Raw genomic sequence first — 18,985 nt, forward strand, 5'->3', positions numbered from 1 at the left:
AATCAAACATGCCAATTTCCCCTTCTTCGCTGTCAGAGTCACTTTCCGTGCCGGGCGGCTCCTGAGAAATAATGCCGGCTTTTGCGAAAGCTTGAACAACAGAGCCAGCAGACACGTTAGTCCAAGCATCAACAATCCATCCGCTAACGGTGGCGTAACTTGCCCGGCGCTGCCTTCCACTTATCCTGAAACTGTGGTCTCTGTCTGTCATCCATCGCTCCCACGCCGCTCGCAGCCTTTGAACGGCCGGTTCACACCGACGTCGAGCGGTTGAAGTTCCTTTGTCAGACCCCCCGGGATAACGGCAAGCACAGCGTTCATTTGATTCACCTTTTTTTTCACATCAGCTGTGAGATGGGTACGCATGGAGTCACAGATTAACAGCGATGGTGATGCGTGGAAAAAACCACCTGGTCTCCTCACATACACCTGCCTCAGCCACGCTTTCATCATCTCCTCATCCATCCAGCCTTTTTCATTTGCCTTAATATCATATGTCAGCAGAGCACTGTGTCTGTCTTGCTGTCAGCTCCCAGATCAGCTTCTCTGATTGGTTGATGCGGCGCGTCCAGCAGCAAAACTTCAATTTTTCCATCTCGAGCTGCAGCAGCGCGTTGGCAGTGCGTCAGATGCTTAAACGCTCCCGACGCGCTGCGCCTGCTGCTCAAAACGCGCTGCGGGACCTTTTGCTGCGCCTATACGCGCGTCAACCATTGACTTTGCATGTAAACTTGCTGCTTCTGCTGCACCTGCTGGGTCCGGTTCACACCGATGTCGAGCGGTTGAACAACGAGCACAGCGTTAATTTGTTTCCCCATGTTTTTCACATCAGCTGTGAGATGGGCACGCATGGAGTTACAGATTAACAGCGATGGTGATGAGTGGAAAAAAAACACCTGGTCTCCTTACATTCACCCACTCTTTCATCATCTCCTCAATGAGGTGGTCTCAAAAGTCGCAGTTACAACACACATAGGGCGCACCGCACCAAAGGGCGCACCGCACATTTTGAGGGAAAAAAAGACGTTTAAGTGCGCCTTATTGTCGTGAAAATACGGTAAATAAAAAAAATCTGCGAAAAACGCAAAGCATCAAAACCTGTGTTGGAGTTAATATGATTTCTGTTGTTTTTATCATTTTAATCATTTATATGTTTTAAATTGCTCTCAATCATTTGTTTTTCTATATGCCATTCCCATCTTTGGAAATAGTGTATGAAGGTCATAAGACGGTCGAATGTTTTGCAAGAATGCTTTCCTGTTTTTCATTTGAGAAGCAGAGAAGTTAAAAGTCATAACCCCGACATCTTTTGTAAAGCGTATACTGAAACCAGGCAAGTTCCCTATCTTAAAAGTTCATGCTATGTCTAAGAGACTGCGTAATCGAAACTAACGCCTGCTGTTGTAATGTGTTGACTGCTCAATAAAAAGCCTGGCAAGTGTTGAGCCAAGCGGAGATGCAGAGATTGAGGGTTCAACTCTGGACTCCCCTTTGCAAAGCATTTCAGGAAAAATCTTACACTGTCTTTGTTCCATTTTTTATAGGTTAAGGTTGGGGAAATTTAACAACCCTAACATCTGTTTTGACAAAAAACTTTGGCTTCACGACTAAGGAGCGGCAACCAATAACTCCTAAAACAGTGAGAAAGCTAAAGTGTAAAAGGACATGATTCCAGATTATGGTAACTGCTTTTGGCAAAACAGTTCTGTAAAAATCATTTTTTTTTTATTGCTGCCAAAATGTGCTTGGTAGAGCATACGCAAGTTCCTGCTGGGAGTGTTCAGGTGTTTAATTGTACCTCTCTAGGCCTTCCCCCAGGGTTCAGAGCCAGGTTGTTGGCGAAGTCCGGTGATTGGGACGATGGGACGTTATCGTGGCCGCTCTGATAGTGCCCCTCGCTCGTGGTCCGGCGCCTGCCTGTCTCCTGTGTCACCTCTGGGGTCATTCCTCTGGAGCGAACTCCTGAAAATCCCCCCCCAAAAAACATTCACAGCAAAAACTCAACATGTAGTTTATATAAGGAAAGCTTGCATAGAACATTTAGCAAGATTGCTAAACAAAGACCCAAAAATGCTAACAAGCCAAAGCTAAAGCAAGCTGGCTAAGGGTGTAGAAAGTAAAAGTTCAGAATTGGGATGTAGGAACAAAAGACAAAAGGGAAGCAGGAAAAAATAAATGAGAAAATTAAAAGTGAGGGAAAATGGACAAACCAGAGAAGGAATAAGAACGATGGCGGTCAGATTGTTGGGATGTCATGCTTTCACTGATGCCCCGAATACGAGCGTTGTACTCTGTTCCAAGGGGGAGGGAAGTCAGGTGATGGAGGGGAGGCAGCCGGGTGAGAAAGGTGAAGAGGAGGAGGCAATAAGAGGAAAAGGTTTTCCACAGAGATGGATTTAATAAAAACAAAATACAAGGGGACAAAAGAACAGAAAAGAAATCAAATCATAGAAAGTGTAACAGGCTGATAAATGAAATGATTTGTGTTTACACTTTAGCTCCACTAGAAGGCAGCAGAGGGATTATTGAGATAAATGTGCACTCTGAATGCAGATAATGCATAGAAGCTCCTGCCTGCTTGGCTATTCTTACTCTTCTTCCACTCTCTGCTGTCACCAGCTCTGCTTCGTTTCAGCTGCAGAGCTAATTTTATGAGGTCAGTGCTCTGGTACGGCACCCTACCATGAATCTGTAACACAAACTGCTGAAAGCTGCACTGCTACAGTCCTCTTTAAGCCTCTGTCAGCATTTGGGAAACAGTCAGAGAGGCTTTGTATCATTTTGTAAATGCAATAAAGCTTTTCATGCATTCCTATATCACAGTTTTTAGGATGATCTTCATTTTACAAGTAGAGTTCATGTGCATACTCCAGTCTTGACCTACACATTAATGTAATAATATTGTGGTTATCTAACTTTAATTGGACGATTATTTAACTTTAAACTTGTACATTTTCTTCTTTATTTTAATATTGTCTGAAAGATAAAAACCCTAAAGTTTCCAAGTACACCTATGTCTCAAATTCAATTGCATTTTGTTTCATTATTGTTGAAAGAAAATAACAGGTTTTGTAAATTAAACTTTAGCATAGCTAAAGCATAGCTGGCTGCTATGGACTTAGACTGATGGAGGACATAGGGACCCCTTTACATCATTCTGCTTTCATTCTATTTTTATCTCTATTCTTCCATCCTGCAAAATTTGTTAGTTGAAACATCTAACTTTATGATCTCTCTGCTTTGTCCTCATCACAGTAGCTTCACCTGGTTTGTTCCTGTTTGGCTGTGACACCATCCTGGAGAGAAATATCAGCTGTGCTGCTGACATCAGCACCTTTATATATATATATATATATATATATATATATATATATATATATATATATATATATATATATATATATATATATATATATATATATATATATATATATATATATATATATATATATATATATATATATTTTTTTTTTTAGGCTGTCAAAATTAACACATTATCGCGAGATGATGAATTTCTGGAATCAATGCGATATTTTTTTTAACCCATTAACACATTCCCGCCCTGTTTTACCAACAGTTCAATTGTCTGACATGCTGGATGGAGAGTTCAACTATAAACAAAAACAAAGAACATTTTGTGGTTTGCAAGAAAGACTTTTCGTTATACCGAAGCACCTTCGAGCCTTAAATATCATCTCAACACCAAGCATTAATTAGTTGGGGCTCCAACTTCAGGTGTTACACCTGGCATGCGTCAGACCACCTTCACCGAGCGCAGGGCATTAAGTCTACGTCTGATAAAATTGTCAGATGGATAGCAAAGACTGTAGACAGATTAATATTTCAGATGCCTCATGTGCAAAAACATTTTGCATATATTTAAATATTTTGTGGGTCACCAGTCTGTTGCAGTCTGTCTGTAACTATTTAATTGGCATCTCTAAACTGTCCTTAGGTATGAGTTCATGCATGGTTGTATGTCTTCGTATTGCCCTGTGACTAACTGGTGACCTGGCCAAGTTGTGTCACGCCTCTCGCCCATAGACTGCCGGAGATAGGCACCGGCCCCACCGTGACCCTGACGGAATAACCGAAGGAAGATAATTGGATGGATGGAAGAAAATGTATATGTTCGATAAATCTCTTCAAAGTTTTTACTGAAATTAGAGCAAAAGTCTTGTGATATTCAGCATTCAAACTTCTGAAATTACTTTAAGTATAAAATCATTACATTCTGTTCAATAAATGATAAGTGTTTTTAATTAGGAGTAATTTAATTTGAATGTGCTTTACTGGACACATCCATGTTTGTCAAAGAACTCTACTGCCACCTACTGGTTTGTGACATCACGGTCCGATATCGATATCTGCTGTTGAGCAAGTCCCAATGGTGTATCTGTTGTTTGTCGCAACGTGCAATTTTTGAAGTTACCAATTTTTTTTTTTTTCACTTATAACCGATGTATCACAACATCCAACTGCCAGGCACGTGGAAATTGTCATATGGTGAAATTTCAATGGTGAAATCCTCTCGAAATCTTAAATAATTGTTGTTTTTGAAGCGTGTCTAGTAGTTCCCATTGACTTTGCTTGTAAAGCGGGGAGAATGCCGCTCGGCTGACCACACAATGACGTCGCTGCCAGTGTAGGTACCAGGTCTGCTCGGGTGGTCAGATCTGCTCTGGTCCTTGTCCTCCTCTGCCCTCAGATCTCAATAAAAAGAATAAAAAAGCTGAGACTTTTTTTGTCACCTTGTTAAATGGCAGAGCTTAGTCTGTCTTAGAAGGCAGTACTTTCCTTCAAGACTGACAGTTATTGTTTTATAGTTTCGGCAAATGTGAAATGTAAAATAATAGCAAATATATGTAATAATATGTTAAAACTCCAAAAGAGATTCCATCCTTAAGAAACGGTTGCAATACAGTTTGTCTGAGTGGAGTTGCTAAATGTTGACGTCATAAGAAGCGGCAGGGCCCCAAGCAGATCTGATACCTATTTGGGCAAAAAAGGCCGGTCCTAGATTCAGTGATCGCAACAAAAAATATTATTTTAATGTTTTTACTGCTTAATGCTGAATTCAATAAATCACAGCAAACGTATTAGTTTTAGGTATCAATAATGATACATTAATCATTCATGCTGACCGGACTTTTCCTTTAATTTTAATTGCATTTAAATGTTTCAGATCCATATATATTTGTAGATTGATGGGTTTAAGCTGATGAGATGAACCATTAAAACAAAAAAAAACTTTGCAACAGCAGTGAAAACAGTGAAGAATAAAAAAATTTATTTCAATTAGAATAATAATTGGGGCTAAAATCAGGCTAGTGATTATCCTTATTTTAGTTTCTCAAAAAAGTATGACTTTTTACAATACTCGATCAGTTCAATGCATACATGCAACTGAAATTAATCAGGAACATCTTACCTGCGATACGATGTGCAACCAGGCCTTCCAAGTTTAGAGTTTCCTCCTCCACATCTTGCTCTCTTGGAAAGGGAGAAGAAGACATATCCTTGGGTTGGGGTGTGAGGGCAGGAACGGGAGAAGAAGAGGTGCTATACCCTGGGTAAGGAGATGGCCCATGCAGGTCTGGGGATTGTGAAACTCTATTTGTTGAGTTCATTACTTTCTGTGGAGATGGCTGGTTGAGATTAGCAGAGCTATCTATGGCGTAGTGCTGGGTCCCTTGAGGTGTTTGAACAAAGGGCTCAGGAGTATGTGTTGGAGTGGTGTTCTGAAATTGGTAACTTGTGTTGGACCTTTGGGGGGAATATGTTGGAGACTCCATGACAGGACTTTGGTTAGGCACTGTTGGAACTCTCCCAGCTGGCTGTGGCTGCTGGTGATAGGTGTTGTTCCCTGACCCAGAGTTATGGTAGCCATGGATGGCAGAGTCTCCTTGGTAGGATGGTCTAGCCAGGGTCTGGGAAAACGGTATCTGGGATGAACTGAGGGTGTTATCTCCTGGGGGTGCACTGTGGGACTTGGACATATGTGAGTTGATTGGATCTAAATCAAGCATCAGCAAGTTTAGTGCCTCTATGGACTGTTCAATATCTCGCTGTGAGGCTGGTGTTGGGAAATGAGGCAGGCTGTGGGTTGACTGAGGAGGTGGCCCAAAAGGATCATCTGGAAGACTATGCTGGTGCCAGTGGTTAAGACCTCTTTGAACTGCCTCTCGACTACTGGTACTCCTCTCAGGGGCCTTGGGCATAATTTTAGCATTGGTCTCAGGGCTACTGGATGCTTGATTCCCAAAGGACTGGGAATGGTATATTGCACCTCCATTTTGGTAGTTGTTGTATCCCCCCTGGGGTGATGACAAGTCTACCGACCTCTCCTGCATTGCTGTAGGAGTCCGCACTCCATGCACAGGCATTTCGTTCAGCTTTTCCCCTAGAAAGGTTCTCTCAAGGTATAGACCGTCGTTCTGGCCACTCACAGGTGTCTGTGATTGGTAGTAGAGGCTAGCTGGTGTTGCCTGACCGTCTAACGATGAGATGGTGCCCAAGCTGTCCACACTGTTGCCCTCCTGGCTAATAGGAAGTCCGTCGTCAAGGATATCAGTTTCACGCTCCTCTGTTGATGGTGCCCCGAGAACCCGGGTATGGCCACTGTTGACATGTACCTGTGCTGGAACCAGATGTCGAACCCCTCCTCCCGGACTGGTAGACAGGTAGGCCTGGCGCTGAGGAGGTGGCTCAAGACCACTTAGAAGCTGGTCTAGTTCTCGTTTCTCCTGTGGGCTAAGTGTTTGGTGGGCTGATATAGGGTTGTTGTGGCCCACAGCAGTGTGCAGAGAATGGCTGTGGTCATCAGTGCGATCAGTCTTGATAGATGCAGTGGAGTTGCCTGAGTCACTGCTCACAGAAAGAGTATGATCTACAGCAGGGAGGGAAGTGTGGCCTGCCACTGGAAGGGACTGCTCAGTCTTCTGAAACGGATGGTTAGATTGTTGCAGAGTACTTTCTGTATTTGTCAAAGGGTTTTCACGGACTGGAAGGCCATTGATCGTAACAACTCCCTCCAAAGAGTCTTTCTTTCGAACCCGTGCATAAAGACTTCCATCAAGTGGGCCCTGAGTATGCCCAAGATCTGAAAGAACCAAGAGATAATACTAAATGGTTTGAAAATAAGTAGAGATTGAGGACAATTACAGCATTATACAAGAAATGGTTAAACCATTAACATCAAAAGTGGACCCCCCCTCCTTGAATCCAGCTCCTGCAATCCAAAAGCTCCACATGCTGCATCTCTACTAGCAACATAAACCCTTCAGCACTATTAATAGCCAATTTGTAGGGCTAAAGCTCCTGTCATGTTGCGTCAGCACAGGCATATAGGGGCCAACATGAAACAGTTAGAGTCATGCCCTACAAATGGAAACAATTTAAACATTGTCAGTATGAATGTCTGAATATAGACTTTGAGAGGAGAAGCAAATTTCCTCTGTTGATCTCTGGCTGCTAAAATACATGTGCTACTTTACTGGCTGTTTAGATCTTGCACAATTCTTTTACAGCTACTTTTTGACAATTTCTTGGTTCCTGGAATAATTCCAACGACAAATAACCAACAATACCCTAAAGACATTCACTGGCTCATATGTGGGATGTTCCAGGTTGAGTGACCCCTCTGGGGCCAGATGGTGGATCGCTCAGACTGCAGCTATTTCAAAACTCATGTCAACAACAAGCTCTTGGGTGCAGTAGCAACACGAATGAGAGGAGAGTGCATGAGGAGACTGTAAACACAGTTTGTTCCAGTGGTTCCTTAATATGTTAACTCATTATGAAAGTATAAAGGTTTAGATTACATTTTCATTTTGAAAGTAAAGTTAATTCAAACACACTATGAACTAATTGCAACCAGAACAAACAGTGCTTCTTCTAAAAGTTCTGAAATTTCAGAAAATCACATTATAATAAATAACAACGACACTTCTTTAGGTTTTTAACTCAAGGAACCTTTCTTCTTACCTGTTCTAATAGAATTTTAAGTCGCTGTATGGAGAATAATTCAACAATATTACTATTAAAGGAGGCTGAACTTTAGTCCATTATTCAGCCTATGTGAACAGGATCCTCCGTCTCTTCTGATTCACATCCTAACATCATCTAACATGTGCTCTACCCCAGTGAGGCGGGACTCTACCACTGAAGCTGCCAAGAGGGGTGAGCTGGCACTCTCCGATGATTTCTGACTGTTCCCGTCAGCAGGGGAGGGGACTAAACCATCATAACCACATACAGCAATACCCAGCTGTCTGGGAAGGTACGCCTTTTCAGACAAAGTACAGTTCCTACAGAGATGTCATTGATGGTTCCTTTAACACGTTTCTACAAAATCCACCCGTCTTTTCACTTTGCCTATAAAATATTTTTCACTGTATGCAGTTTTCTGTATTGTTAGTACATATATGTGAGAAAGCTGTTTTGAGAAGATGAGCTCCAACTTCAGGCAAGGTTCTTGCAGGCAGGTTAACAAATGGGCTATCTGCTCCAGCTGTAGACAGACAGCAACCAGATTCAGAAGGATTCCCAAACTACTGGTCTGAATAATAAATATTGCTTTAGTGCACATTTTCCCTGCCTAGATACCCCTACAAAAATTGTCTGGTTCCACCACTTGATACAACAGTTTTTAGGATCTCTGTTTCATCATCAGGATAATTTTTTCCTGTAAAACGTTAGGTATACAATTAGACACATCTAGTAAACTGAAAATGTCTAAAAAAAATGTAAAGAAATGTATCAGAACTTATAAAACCTATATGTGCAAATTTATAATAGCCAGACAATTTAATTGTTTAAAAAAAATTAGAATGTTCTGATAATTATTTCATTGTTTGGGCTTTACAGGGTTAAAATGCCCAGTTCATATCCTGTTACACAGAAACATGACGTTACTCCATCTTTTCCACAGCATTTTTTTAATATGACATTAAAGCCATATTCTGCGTAAAGACTGATCATGAATGACATGAAAAAGGAGCAGGCAACAATTAGAATAAGACGAATACCTTTCCTCTGCAGTCATTAAATGGCTAAGCTTATATTAGATCGGTTGACTCATAGAAGCCCCCTACGGCTCCAATAGCTAACAACTTGTTTCATTTTCTAGTGAATGGGTAGTAAAATCCAGTCTGGTAGAATTTAATTAAAAACTTTGAAAGGCAGCATTTATAACATACATCTGTCTGGTTCTACAGGCTTTCCTTGTAGTAAAAAAGGTATCACTCATACAGCGGCACACTCAATAACTCTGAAGCTTCATGTTCATAGCTTGAGTGGCCACAATAAAGCAGTTTAACATTAGCGGGCTATGGTTTATTAATAACAGATAATATTCTTCAGGTACAAAGATTTTAAAAGACCAGAAACGTTAAGATAAGGGAGAGCCTTTTAAATGAGGCAAAGATAATAAACCAAACACATGTCAATAAATTTCTTCTGTAAATAAATATGGAGTTAACTATGTTCCATTATTGTTAAAAGTTTTGTAAATAAAGATTTGATTAATAAAACACAGTTTGTAAATGGACGTTGCACAAATATGCAATACAGATTTTTTTTTTTATTATTTCTTAATCAAAACATTTTGCTGGTCACTTTGAAGTTTTCTCATTGTTTTTTTTTTTTTTCAAATTTAATTTTTTTTCATTTTTTTTTTTTACAGATTGAGTTTGATGAATTTAATTATTTTAATATAGCATTTTTCATATCCTATTCTCTTCACTTGAAGGGTTTGGCTTCCCTCTAAATGGAGGAGCAAAGAAACATTGACACTAATCTGCAATGCAATTCATAAAACTTAATCTGGAAATAAAATCTCTATTATATATATATATATATATATATATATATATATATATATATATATATATATATATATATATATATATATATATATATATATATATATATATATATATATATATATATATATATATATATAAATATCAGAATTTGAACAAATAAAACAAACCGTTTTATGATAATGAATTTCATGTTTTAAAAAACATCTTTTTTTCAATTTTCCATTCAATACATGATTATAAAGGATTGTTACATGTATGCAAAGACAAAATGCTCGATATAGTAGATGTAAATCCTAGTTAGGCTATAGCTACAGTACATAAGCTATACTTGTTTTACTGGATGTGGTGTTTGATTTCATGCATGCCTGTGTGCTTTTGGATGCATACTGTATGAAAATCCATTTTCATTTTCTTTTAAAGCTCTCTGATGGATCTAAGCATAACTTTAAACTAAACTTTTTGGCCGTTTTTAAAATAAAATAAGAATTTCATATTATAAAATTACCAATGATGTTAGCTTACATCAACTTCTTTAGGATTTAACATCCACAATGCTAGCTGGCCACGCAGTATTTCTTCACATGCCTCAGAAAAAAAACATTTATGACAAATTTCAGGTTTATGATGTAATTAATGTAATTATATTACCTTATAATTACAATGAGCATCTTTAACAATATAGTAGTAGTTTACATTTCAGTTAGCCTTTAGGTGACTAAACCAAATCATTACTAGAAATACTTTTTTATTTATTTATTTATTTCAGTCTGATTAAATATGACTTATTACATATCGTTTGGTAAAATGGATTTTAATTTGTTATGCAAGTTACCTACAAGTTAATCAGCAACTTGCTAGCCAACCTTTAAAGTAAAGTGCAAGGGATTGTCTTTTATGTTATCTGTTAAATAAAGAGAGAAAAAGATCGGGCAACTCAACTGATGTGCCAGTTAGTCTAATTGAAATCATCTAACTGCTAATTATCTTCTCTAATTTATTTTATTCCTAGAAAAAGTTTATTGTTTTCCATTTTTCTTTTCATTTCATGTCCTTAAATATATTTAAAAAAATAAATAAATAATGATAAAATAAATATACTGAAACATAACTCTTTTCTATGGTGCTACATACAGTTTCCTTCAGCCTGCTAGTTAACCAGCTGTGTTTATTATCAGTAATATGCAGTTTTTTTTTTATTTATTTAATGGGACATTTAATGATAAATGGATCAATCTAATCAACAGTTTTTTACATATTTAATTTTGTCTCCTTTAACCCTTCATATTTTGATATAACTTAAAACCAAAACAGGAACATTGGGTTGGCTTCAATTCTGGAGTTTTTTGAGAAATATTCTAGTTGATTGATTTAAACATGGTTTTAACTGAGTCCGAGTCAAGGTTTAAACTTGAAAGATGCAGAGCAAGAAAAAGAGGCCTAGGCCTATCAGTGAAAAAAAGGTGTCATTGTTGGGGTATCAATGACTGGCACAAGGACAACTTTTGCAGTTTTATATTTGCCTACGTCTGCCACTCGGGCATATCTGTCTCCGTCCAGCTGTCACGGTATGAAGTGACGTGATGCGGCCTCAGAGATTGCTTCCAGGATGATGTCACCGATCCGACCGTCAGTCAGTCTGTCTGTCTGTCACCTGAGTGGCAGTCATAAAAACCTATCCGCCCTTACTCTCTGTCAGTTATTTTGAGTTACAGCCAAACAGATTTTAGAAGAAAATCTTTTCTGACCTCCAAAGAAAAGATTGCATATAATTATGACTAAATAAAGACAGATGAGATCATATGTTGTATCTGGTCTACATGTCTGCCTCTTTAGGTCCGACTGGCTCCTGAGTGGAGCAATTACCCCCCCTTCCTCCCCATGCATCTGTCCATCCATTCATCTGTCTTTCACTTACAGGGATCAGTCTTCTGTCATAACACTGCATCTGGCTGCTATCTACCTAGATATGGGACTGTCATCCCTGGCTTTCAGGAAGCTTTGTAGAACCAATTTTATCCCCTAGAGAAAGATATCTATGATATCTAAGATATCTATCTTGTCTTTCTTTAGCTACCAAACCCCGACACCCATTAAATAATCGATCTATGGAAAATTTCAAGAGCTGAGAGCTTTATTTAGGTATAAATCCTATTATTTAGACCTGTTTCTGATTATTTTTAAGGGAAAAAAAAAAAACAATAAGAGAAGCCTAGAACATTTTCAAAGCAACTGATTTATATGAGATTGTAGATTTAAGTCTCAAAAGTTTTGGCTGACAGCTATACTTTCCCAGTGAGCAATACTGTCTATATATAGACCTAATTGAGACGTGAGTCATTGTTTGGTCTGTATGCAGCTCTGATTTGGACCCTTCTGTTTGAGTCAAAGTTAAGAAATCATTTAACAAACGCAACCCTTTCAGAGCGCCAAAAATTAACTGGCAATTCAAATAAAGATATGAAATAACTTTGGTCAGTCTGTTGGTGACTTATGAAAATAGGGAAAACATACATTTATGGAGTAAACTGTGCTCCATTATTAATGCAAGCCAAGAACCCAATTCAGTAAAATTGTGAATTTAAAAAAAAAAAAAAAAAATGCAATCTGGAATAAATTTAATAAAAGAAACATTTCGGTTTGTTTTATTTGATTTTTTTTCAAATTGTATTATTTCCTTTTTTTTTATTTTTGGTTAAATTCTATGTTTACATTTTATTTATTTTTTTTTAACATTTCCTTTTTCCAGATTGAATTTGATAAACTACATTCTTTTCAAATTGTGTTTTGGAGATCACATTCTTATCATCAAGAGAAAGTGTTCGTGCTAGTTTAAAGTAAAGAGAATGTGTCCTGTCAAATGCTATTTGAAACATTTGAATAAACTAATGTGAAGAAAATAAATGTATAAAATCAGAAAAAAAACTGAAACAAATTTTTATTTAATTTTTTTTTATTTAAATATGAAAAATACATTTAAAAACAAACAATTTTTTACATTTCAATTCCAGGATTGCTTTTTTTTCTTCTCAATTTCAGTTCTTAAAATCTGTGTTTTATTTTTCCAATTGCCATAAACAAAATATGTCTTCTGCTTGCAATAATAATGAAAAAAAATTCCCTCCATTGTACTGAAGTGGTATTCAACATTCCAATAACCAGTGCACCTTTATTACAACTTTTTTAAAATTGTAATTAAAAAAGTTATCTCCAATTCTTACTTTTTCATGTTTTTTCTTTTCTTTTTCTCATTATATGCCAGTCAGAGAAATAGCTAAACTTAAACATATGTGGAGGTTTAGCCATTTTTTTCTTTACGTTTTCTCCTTCTAAACCAGTTGTTTCCAAACTTTCTTGTTACACCAGTCCTGAAATGGGATAACTTTGTCATTTCTGGAAATCAAGAATGCATAAAAAATGTCTTCTTGTTCCACCAAGACATTTTTTTTTTAGCATTAGCCATCAGATATTTATTAAAATATCCCAGTATTTTAAAGTGAATGGCCTTGTACTCTTCAGAGGGTTACGGTGGTTTAGGGTCCCTCCTCATTGAAGTCCTTGAAAGAACATCTCACCCAATCAAATTTGGGCCATTATTTGAGTTTGTAGGGCACATAGAAGTGAAAAGAAAATCTGCACAGATTGGGATCTACTATCCTCTGCCTAGCAGGAGCCTCTCTATGTCCACTGCAGTAAATGTAACATGACAAAAAAAAATCTCTGAAAAAAATATATTTAGAGATTAAAAAGTCAAACGCAACGGGTGTGACCCGTGCTTTACTCAAACAGAGAAAAACAATCAAAGACAATAGGTCTAAAATCAACTAATAAATTTTTTATTGACTAATTGATTACATAAACTTTAAACAGATGTAAGGTGTTTCTATCAGCTTGCTACTATTATGGGTGTTAATGGGCAAGTATTTGTCGATACGATTCGTCATCATGCATTTGTCATGATACAATCTGTCTCGGTACTTTAACAAAGTCGATATATTGCGAAAATACCTTAAGACATCCTGTGGCTCTGTTGCAGCTGCTTCAGAGCAGCGAAACAACAGAGACTTGGATGCTGCGCTGCCAGCTAGTGGCTGGAGGTTTAGGAGGTACATATTGTTTTACATTTAAGATTCATTCGGCCATAATTTAAATCAATAAGATATCACCTAATGAAATACTATGATATTGATATGAATCTATCTATCTATCTATCTATCTATCTATCTATCTATCTATCTATCTATCTATCTATCTATCTATCTATCTATCTATCTATCTATCTATCTATCTATCTATCTATCTATCTATCTATCTATCAATCAAGCAGTGGCGGCTGGTGAAAAATATTTTTGGTGGGGCTGATATAGCCTAGTTTATGTCTCCAACTAATCCGGAATAAGAATTCAAATAAACAATTGGACAATACATACAATTTAACAGTAATGATTTAATTTACTATATAATAACAGTAACAGTGATGATTTGGGTCACTGTGACGGGGTTCTTTGGCCTCCAAGAATCCAGGCTCAGTCGGGTTACCGGTGTTGGTGATTTATTGTGCTCAAAAACTCAAAACAGGATGCAAAAGAAACTAAACATATACAAGATCCTCTGGGCCTCAGCCTCCCTCCAGTTACCAGCAATGTAACAAAGAAACAGAAAACAGAAATTGCAGCTTTTCTTCCCACAGCCCTCATTAAATAGTTTAAGCCCCTACCCTCAGGCTCTCTTATTTCTGATTTCTTCTCATTAATCAGTTTTGTCCATATATTACCTCCACAAACAATTGATGTACAAAAACAAATAATTTTTACAACTTAATTCTTTTACACAGATTCATTGACTTATTCAATTACACCAAACTGGGTTTGAACCCAGCAAAGACGCAGCCAGACTGAAGATGACAAGTCCCCATAGCATAAACACGTACACCCCCCCCCCCCCCCCCCCCCCACACACACACACACGGCTAACCCCACTGAAATATTAAGTGTGCATCCTCAATACGCCAGCAGGTAACCAGGAACAGCTTGTGTGTTTTAAGTACATGGAGCTACTGGGCTCAGCGCGAGTGTATTGGTCCTCACAAACACAGTATAACAGGAATGTGTGTGTGGCGCGCAAAGTTAGAGAGGTTGTTTTAAGCGACGAGGTGGATACGTCACAATCACAATAACCATGACATGAAATGTTCATATCCTACAACAGGGATGTTCTTCTGGCAAACAGGTAGATAAATAAGGATCTCACCGAATTTGGTGGAAGCTGCATCTCGTTCGTTACATTCGCCATCTTCCCTCTAATTGTCTGCACCTGCGCTTGGGTTCAGAAGCCTGTTAAAGCGCAGTATTTTCAGCGCCCCAAGACCATAAAGTTCTGAGACGCTGATTGGCCATTAAATTCACCTAGCAATAGTACATGATTGACAGATTCTCTGCAAATGTGGGTCTGTCTGATCAGCGCCCCCAGAAGAGAGACGGTAGGAGTCTGTCTGTGGAAATCCACAAATTAATGACAGTAGATAGGGAAATGTAGTTTATATAATTTGTTTTGCTTATAGGTACACAGTCTAGAGAGTAAAACTGACATTTCTGAGTTAATTTCTAAAAATATATTTTACGTTTCTCTCTTCTTATCAGGGAGGGCGGTGCCACAGCGCCCCCTATGGGCCGGCCGCCACTGCTATCAAGCTAGCTAGCTAGCTAGATAGCTATCTATATTTATCATGATACAATTTATCAGGATTTATCCTATATATATTAAAAATTGACAATATATTGCGATTTATGTAATAATATATCTTTGGAAAAAATATATTGAGAGCTTGATGCTGGTCTGCTGCTACTGCTGCAGAGCAGCTGATTGATAGACTCTTGTGTGCTGCCACCTAGAGGCTGGGGGTTTTAAGTTATTTAAAAAATAATATGAATTATATAGATATTTGCCTATTAATATTTTTTATAGTAGAGATCCATTCAGCTGACTTATTAATCAGTACCACTATTGTCTAATGAAATATTGCGTTATTGGTATTTTAAATAATTGATTATTGTCTCATAAAATATTAGGTTATGGCAAAAATGTTATTGTTATTACAGCCCTTGCTAATATTGGATATTTTAGATACAGGCTAATATATTAGGAAATATATCTTCAGGCGTATTTCAAATAACAGCATTGGATTTTCTCACTCCTATGTTTAACTGCACCTTATATTGTAAATTTGAATAAATCAAGCCATCAATATTTTGAGTTATTTAATCCACTTTAGTATAGCTTCATTAGATGGTGGAAGGAGAGCAAGCGACATGGTACAGAGGAATGTAGATATACGGTAACAGAAAAAAAAGGTTTTAAAAGAGTTTGCTGAAGCTTATAGGGTTAAGTTATGAACCCAAGATATGGAGCTAACAGCTCTGTCAGCGAGAGGTTCAACTACAGTCTCTTTTTATGGATAAATGCAACAACTTGATGTGTTACCTATTGTGTAGATCTCTGCTGATTAAATGTTAAAGCCTCATTTCTTTGCAATCGACTCAAACTTACCCATGCATCTCACATTTCTTCCCATTATCAAATAAAATCCCTAAACCTCCCCTGCTCTCTCCCATTGCCCCGCAGACCAAGGTCTCTGCAGCTTACATGCACTTACCCATCAGCCACCCTAATGGTTTTGGCGTACCCAAATTGCAGCCTGCCCATAAAATGTTCCACACTCAAATTGCTTGCTCCATGACTCATTTGGTGCTATATGTGCGCCAAACACGCAGGATGCAGCGTTACCGAGGAAACGCAGTAAACATACAAACAGCCTCTTGTCTGTACAGAATAAGAAGCTCCTTTTTGCTAAAAGACAATATTCTATTATAAATCTCACAAAATAAGAAAACTTTCAAATTGAAATGTTCGTTTTTTGTTTTCTGGAAGCAAATGATTGAAAATGATATAATTTCTCTCCCACTCACCAGTTAGTGTCCTGCTGTTTTAGATCCACTGGTTCTTAGATAACATCCCCATCCTTCAATTTTACATAATTTAGGTCCTCCCAACATAAAAACTTCTAAACAGTCGCTGTTTTCCCCTCACAGCTTCTCTGTCCCTCCTCTCTCACTATTTGTCTCTGTCGGTCTCTGTGCAGCTATTCCAGACATGTTTGAGGGCTCAGCCCCAGCCAAATATGGGCAGAGGGTGGTAAACAGGGAGCACAGTCTGCCTGCACCATCACTGGTGTACATTATACCACACACACAATGTTTAAAATTCTATCCACATTAGGACTTTGTAAGGACTTCCTTTTATTTTAAAATGTACATCATTCCTTCCTTTAAGCATTACAGCAATATACCCTGGAAATGATTAACATCAGAGCTCTCAAGAAAAAAAAAAACCCTGAAAGTTGGAACTGTAACTAATATAGAGTTGTAAGTTTATATTATAACTAGTGCTTAATTCTGTCACAGCTGCACTTTAAAAAATGAAAATGTCTTGAGAGCTGTACTGAATTAGATTTCTTTTTGTATACACTCTGTGTGTACAAAATGACAAATAAAGTCTTAACAGGGTTCCTACAGCATAAGGCAAGTTAAATTCAAGACTTTTTAAGACTTTTTAAGACTTTTTAATGCCACTTAAACATTTAAGACCAAATTCACAAGAAACACAAGAAAACCCTGCTTGCGACAACTTAACCCAAAAGTTTATTTTAACATAAACCACTGCACTAATGTTTCAAATTTTGAAAAGCTTCCCATATAGGAAGAAAGTGGAAAAAAAACACGAATGACAGATATATTTTAACAATTATTTAACTGATTTCACAAACTTTGTTTTAGCAGGGAACAAAACAAATCAGTTTTAAAGCCACAACATAACCAGTGCTGTCTTTTTAGCAGCTATTTTTCTTTGTATCGTTTTCTTAGTATGTTTGATTTGGTGATAAGTGGAGGCGTTGCAGAGACAAGGGTGGAACAAAACTGAGAAATACTGGCTGTTTCTCGGTAACTCAATTTTGACGCTTTGTGTTTCGTGCTTCGCATGTGAGACTCCACTGCCTTAATTCCCATCGTTCTAAGCTTGAATGACTTCTTGCACAAAATCCACTGTGCCTCATGTATGTTCCCTGGTTTTAGCCATGGAGAAAACTCTTGGCTGGAGACATTTACATTTAAGTTAATGGTGCATCTCCCAAATGTCCCGGCCGCAACAACGCTTTTATTGGTTCCGCTATCGGTACGGAACCAATAATGGCGAGCCGTTATTTTTTTCAATAAAAAAAAAAAAAGTCAATTTTAACCTTTTATTTAGATTACAAAAATAAATCGTAATAAAAATGATCCTATTTGTGATGTTTTAAAGATTAAGACCTACGAAAGACTGATTGAAGACATTTTAATACCAATTAAGACCTTAGTTTTATTTTGAAGAATTCAATGCCTTTTAAGACTTTTTAAGGACCCACGGGAACCCTGCTTAAGTCTTACCCCCCTACTCTAAAATTGGGTGATTGGTTTCTAAATATTTGACATAAACAAGTTCTTGTTAGGAATCCAGTTTGTGTGGGTTGTTTGTGTGTTTTTATCTTTCCACCACCAGGTGGTGTCCTGTCCTCGTTGGGCCTCCCTGCACACCTGCGGCTCGTTGGATTATTACTGGAGGAGTATTTGAGCAGTGGGCTGTCACTTCCTCGACGCCAGGGTGTTTGCCAGTGACAGTCCGCTCCTTCACTCCTCTGGGTCCAACGCTTGTCTATCTGTCCGCCCTCCAACGAGTTCCCTCTTCTCTGGATTGACCCCCACAAGCTGGATTCAAGGATTGACAAGAGTCCCCTCAAACGTGAGTCCCTCTATAGTAATAATCAAGCCTCAGTCAAATTTCCTAAGGTCCCTAAACTGATCACTGTGATCTCCCCTTCCAGTTCCAGTTCATCAGTCCGCTGAGTTCAAGTTCCAACTTTTGCTATTAATCTACATTTAATAAACCTGTTTAACTTTTTCCCTGGGTCTCTGAGTGGTTCTCTGCATGTGGGTCAGATCGCTTAAACCAATCATGACAGTTCTTACGTACACACATTTTTGTGTCTGGGGTGAATTTAATTGAGTTATTTTGGGAAGCAAAGAATATGTTCAGTAAATAGAAATAAAAAGAAAAAAATAATCTAGAAA

The 18,985-nt window shown here is 38.0% G+C and overlaps 1 protein-coding gene across 12 annotated transcripts in view; it reads right to left on the bottom strand.

Annotated features, from left to right (window-relative positions):
* The window catches only part of tns1a (tensin 1a), a 138,820-nt gene that overhangs the window by 23,091 nt on the left and 96,744 nt on the right, over nucleotides 1–18,985 (bottom strand). For 10 of the 12 annotated variants that reach the window (XM_038280953.1, XM_038280949.1, XM_038280955.1 and 7 more), the window contains 3 exons: nucleotides 5,432–7,102; nucleotides 2,211–2,291; nucleotides 1,799–1,962 (listed from right to left, as the gene is read on the bottom strand). In XM_038280953.1, coding sequence (XP_038136881.1) covers nucleotides 1,799–1,962; nucleotides 2,211–2,291; nucleotides 5,432–7,102 — 1,916 coding nt within the window. The remainder of the gene's footprint in view (nucleotides 1–1,798; nucleotides 1,963–2,210; nucleotides 2,292–5,431; nucleotides 7,103–18,985) is intronic. The other 2 variants (XM_038280960.1, XM_038280958.1) reach the window with 1 other exon arrangement.

The sequence above is a fragment of the Cyprinodon tularosa genome, unplaced genomic scaffold, assembly GCF_016077235.1.
Source record: "Cyprinodon tularosa strain WSP-4 unplaced genomic scaffold, ASM1607723v1 ctg166, whole genome shotgun sequence".
NCBI lineage: Eukaryota > Metazoa > Chordata > Actinopteri > Cyprinodontiformes > Cyprinodontidae > Cyprinodon > Cyprinodon tularosa.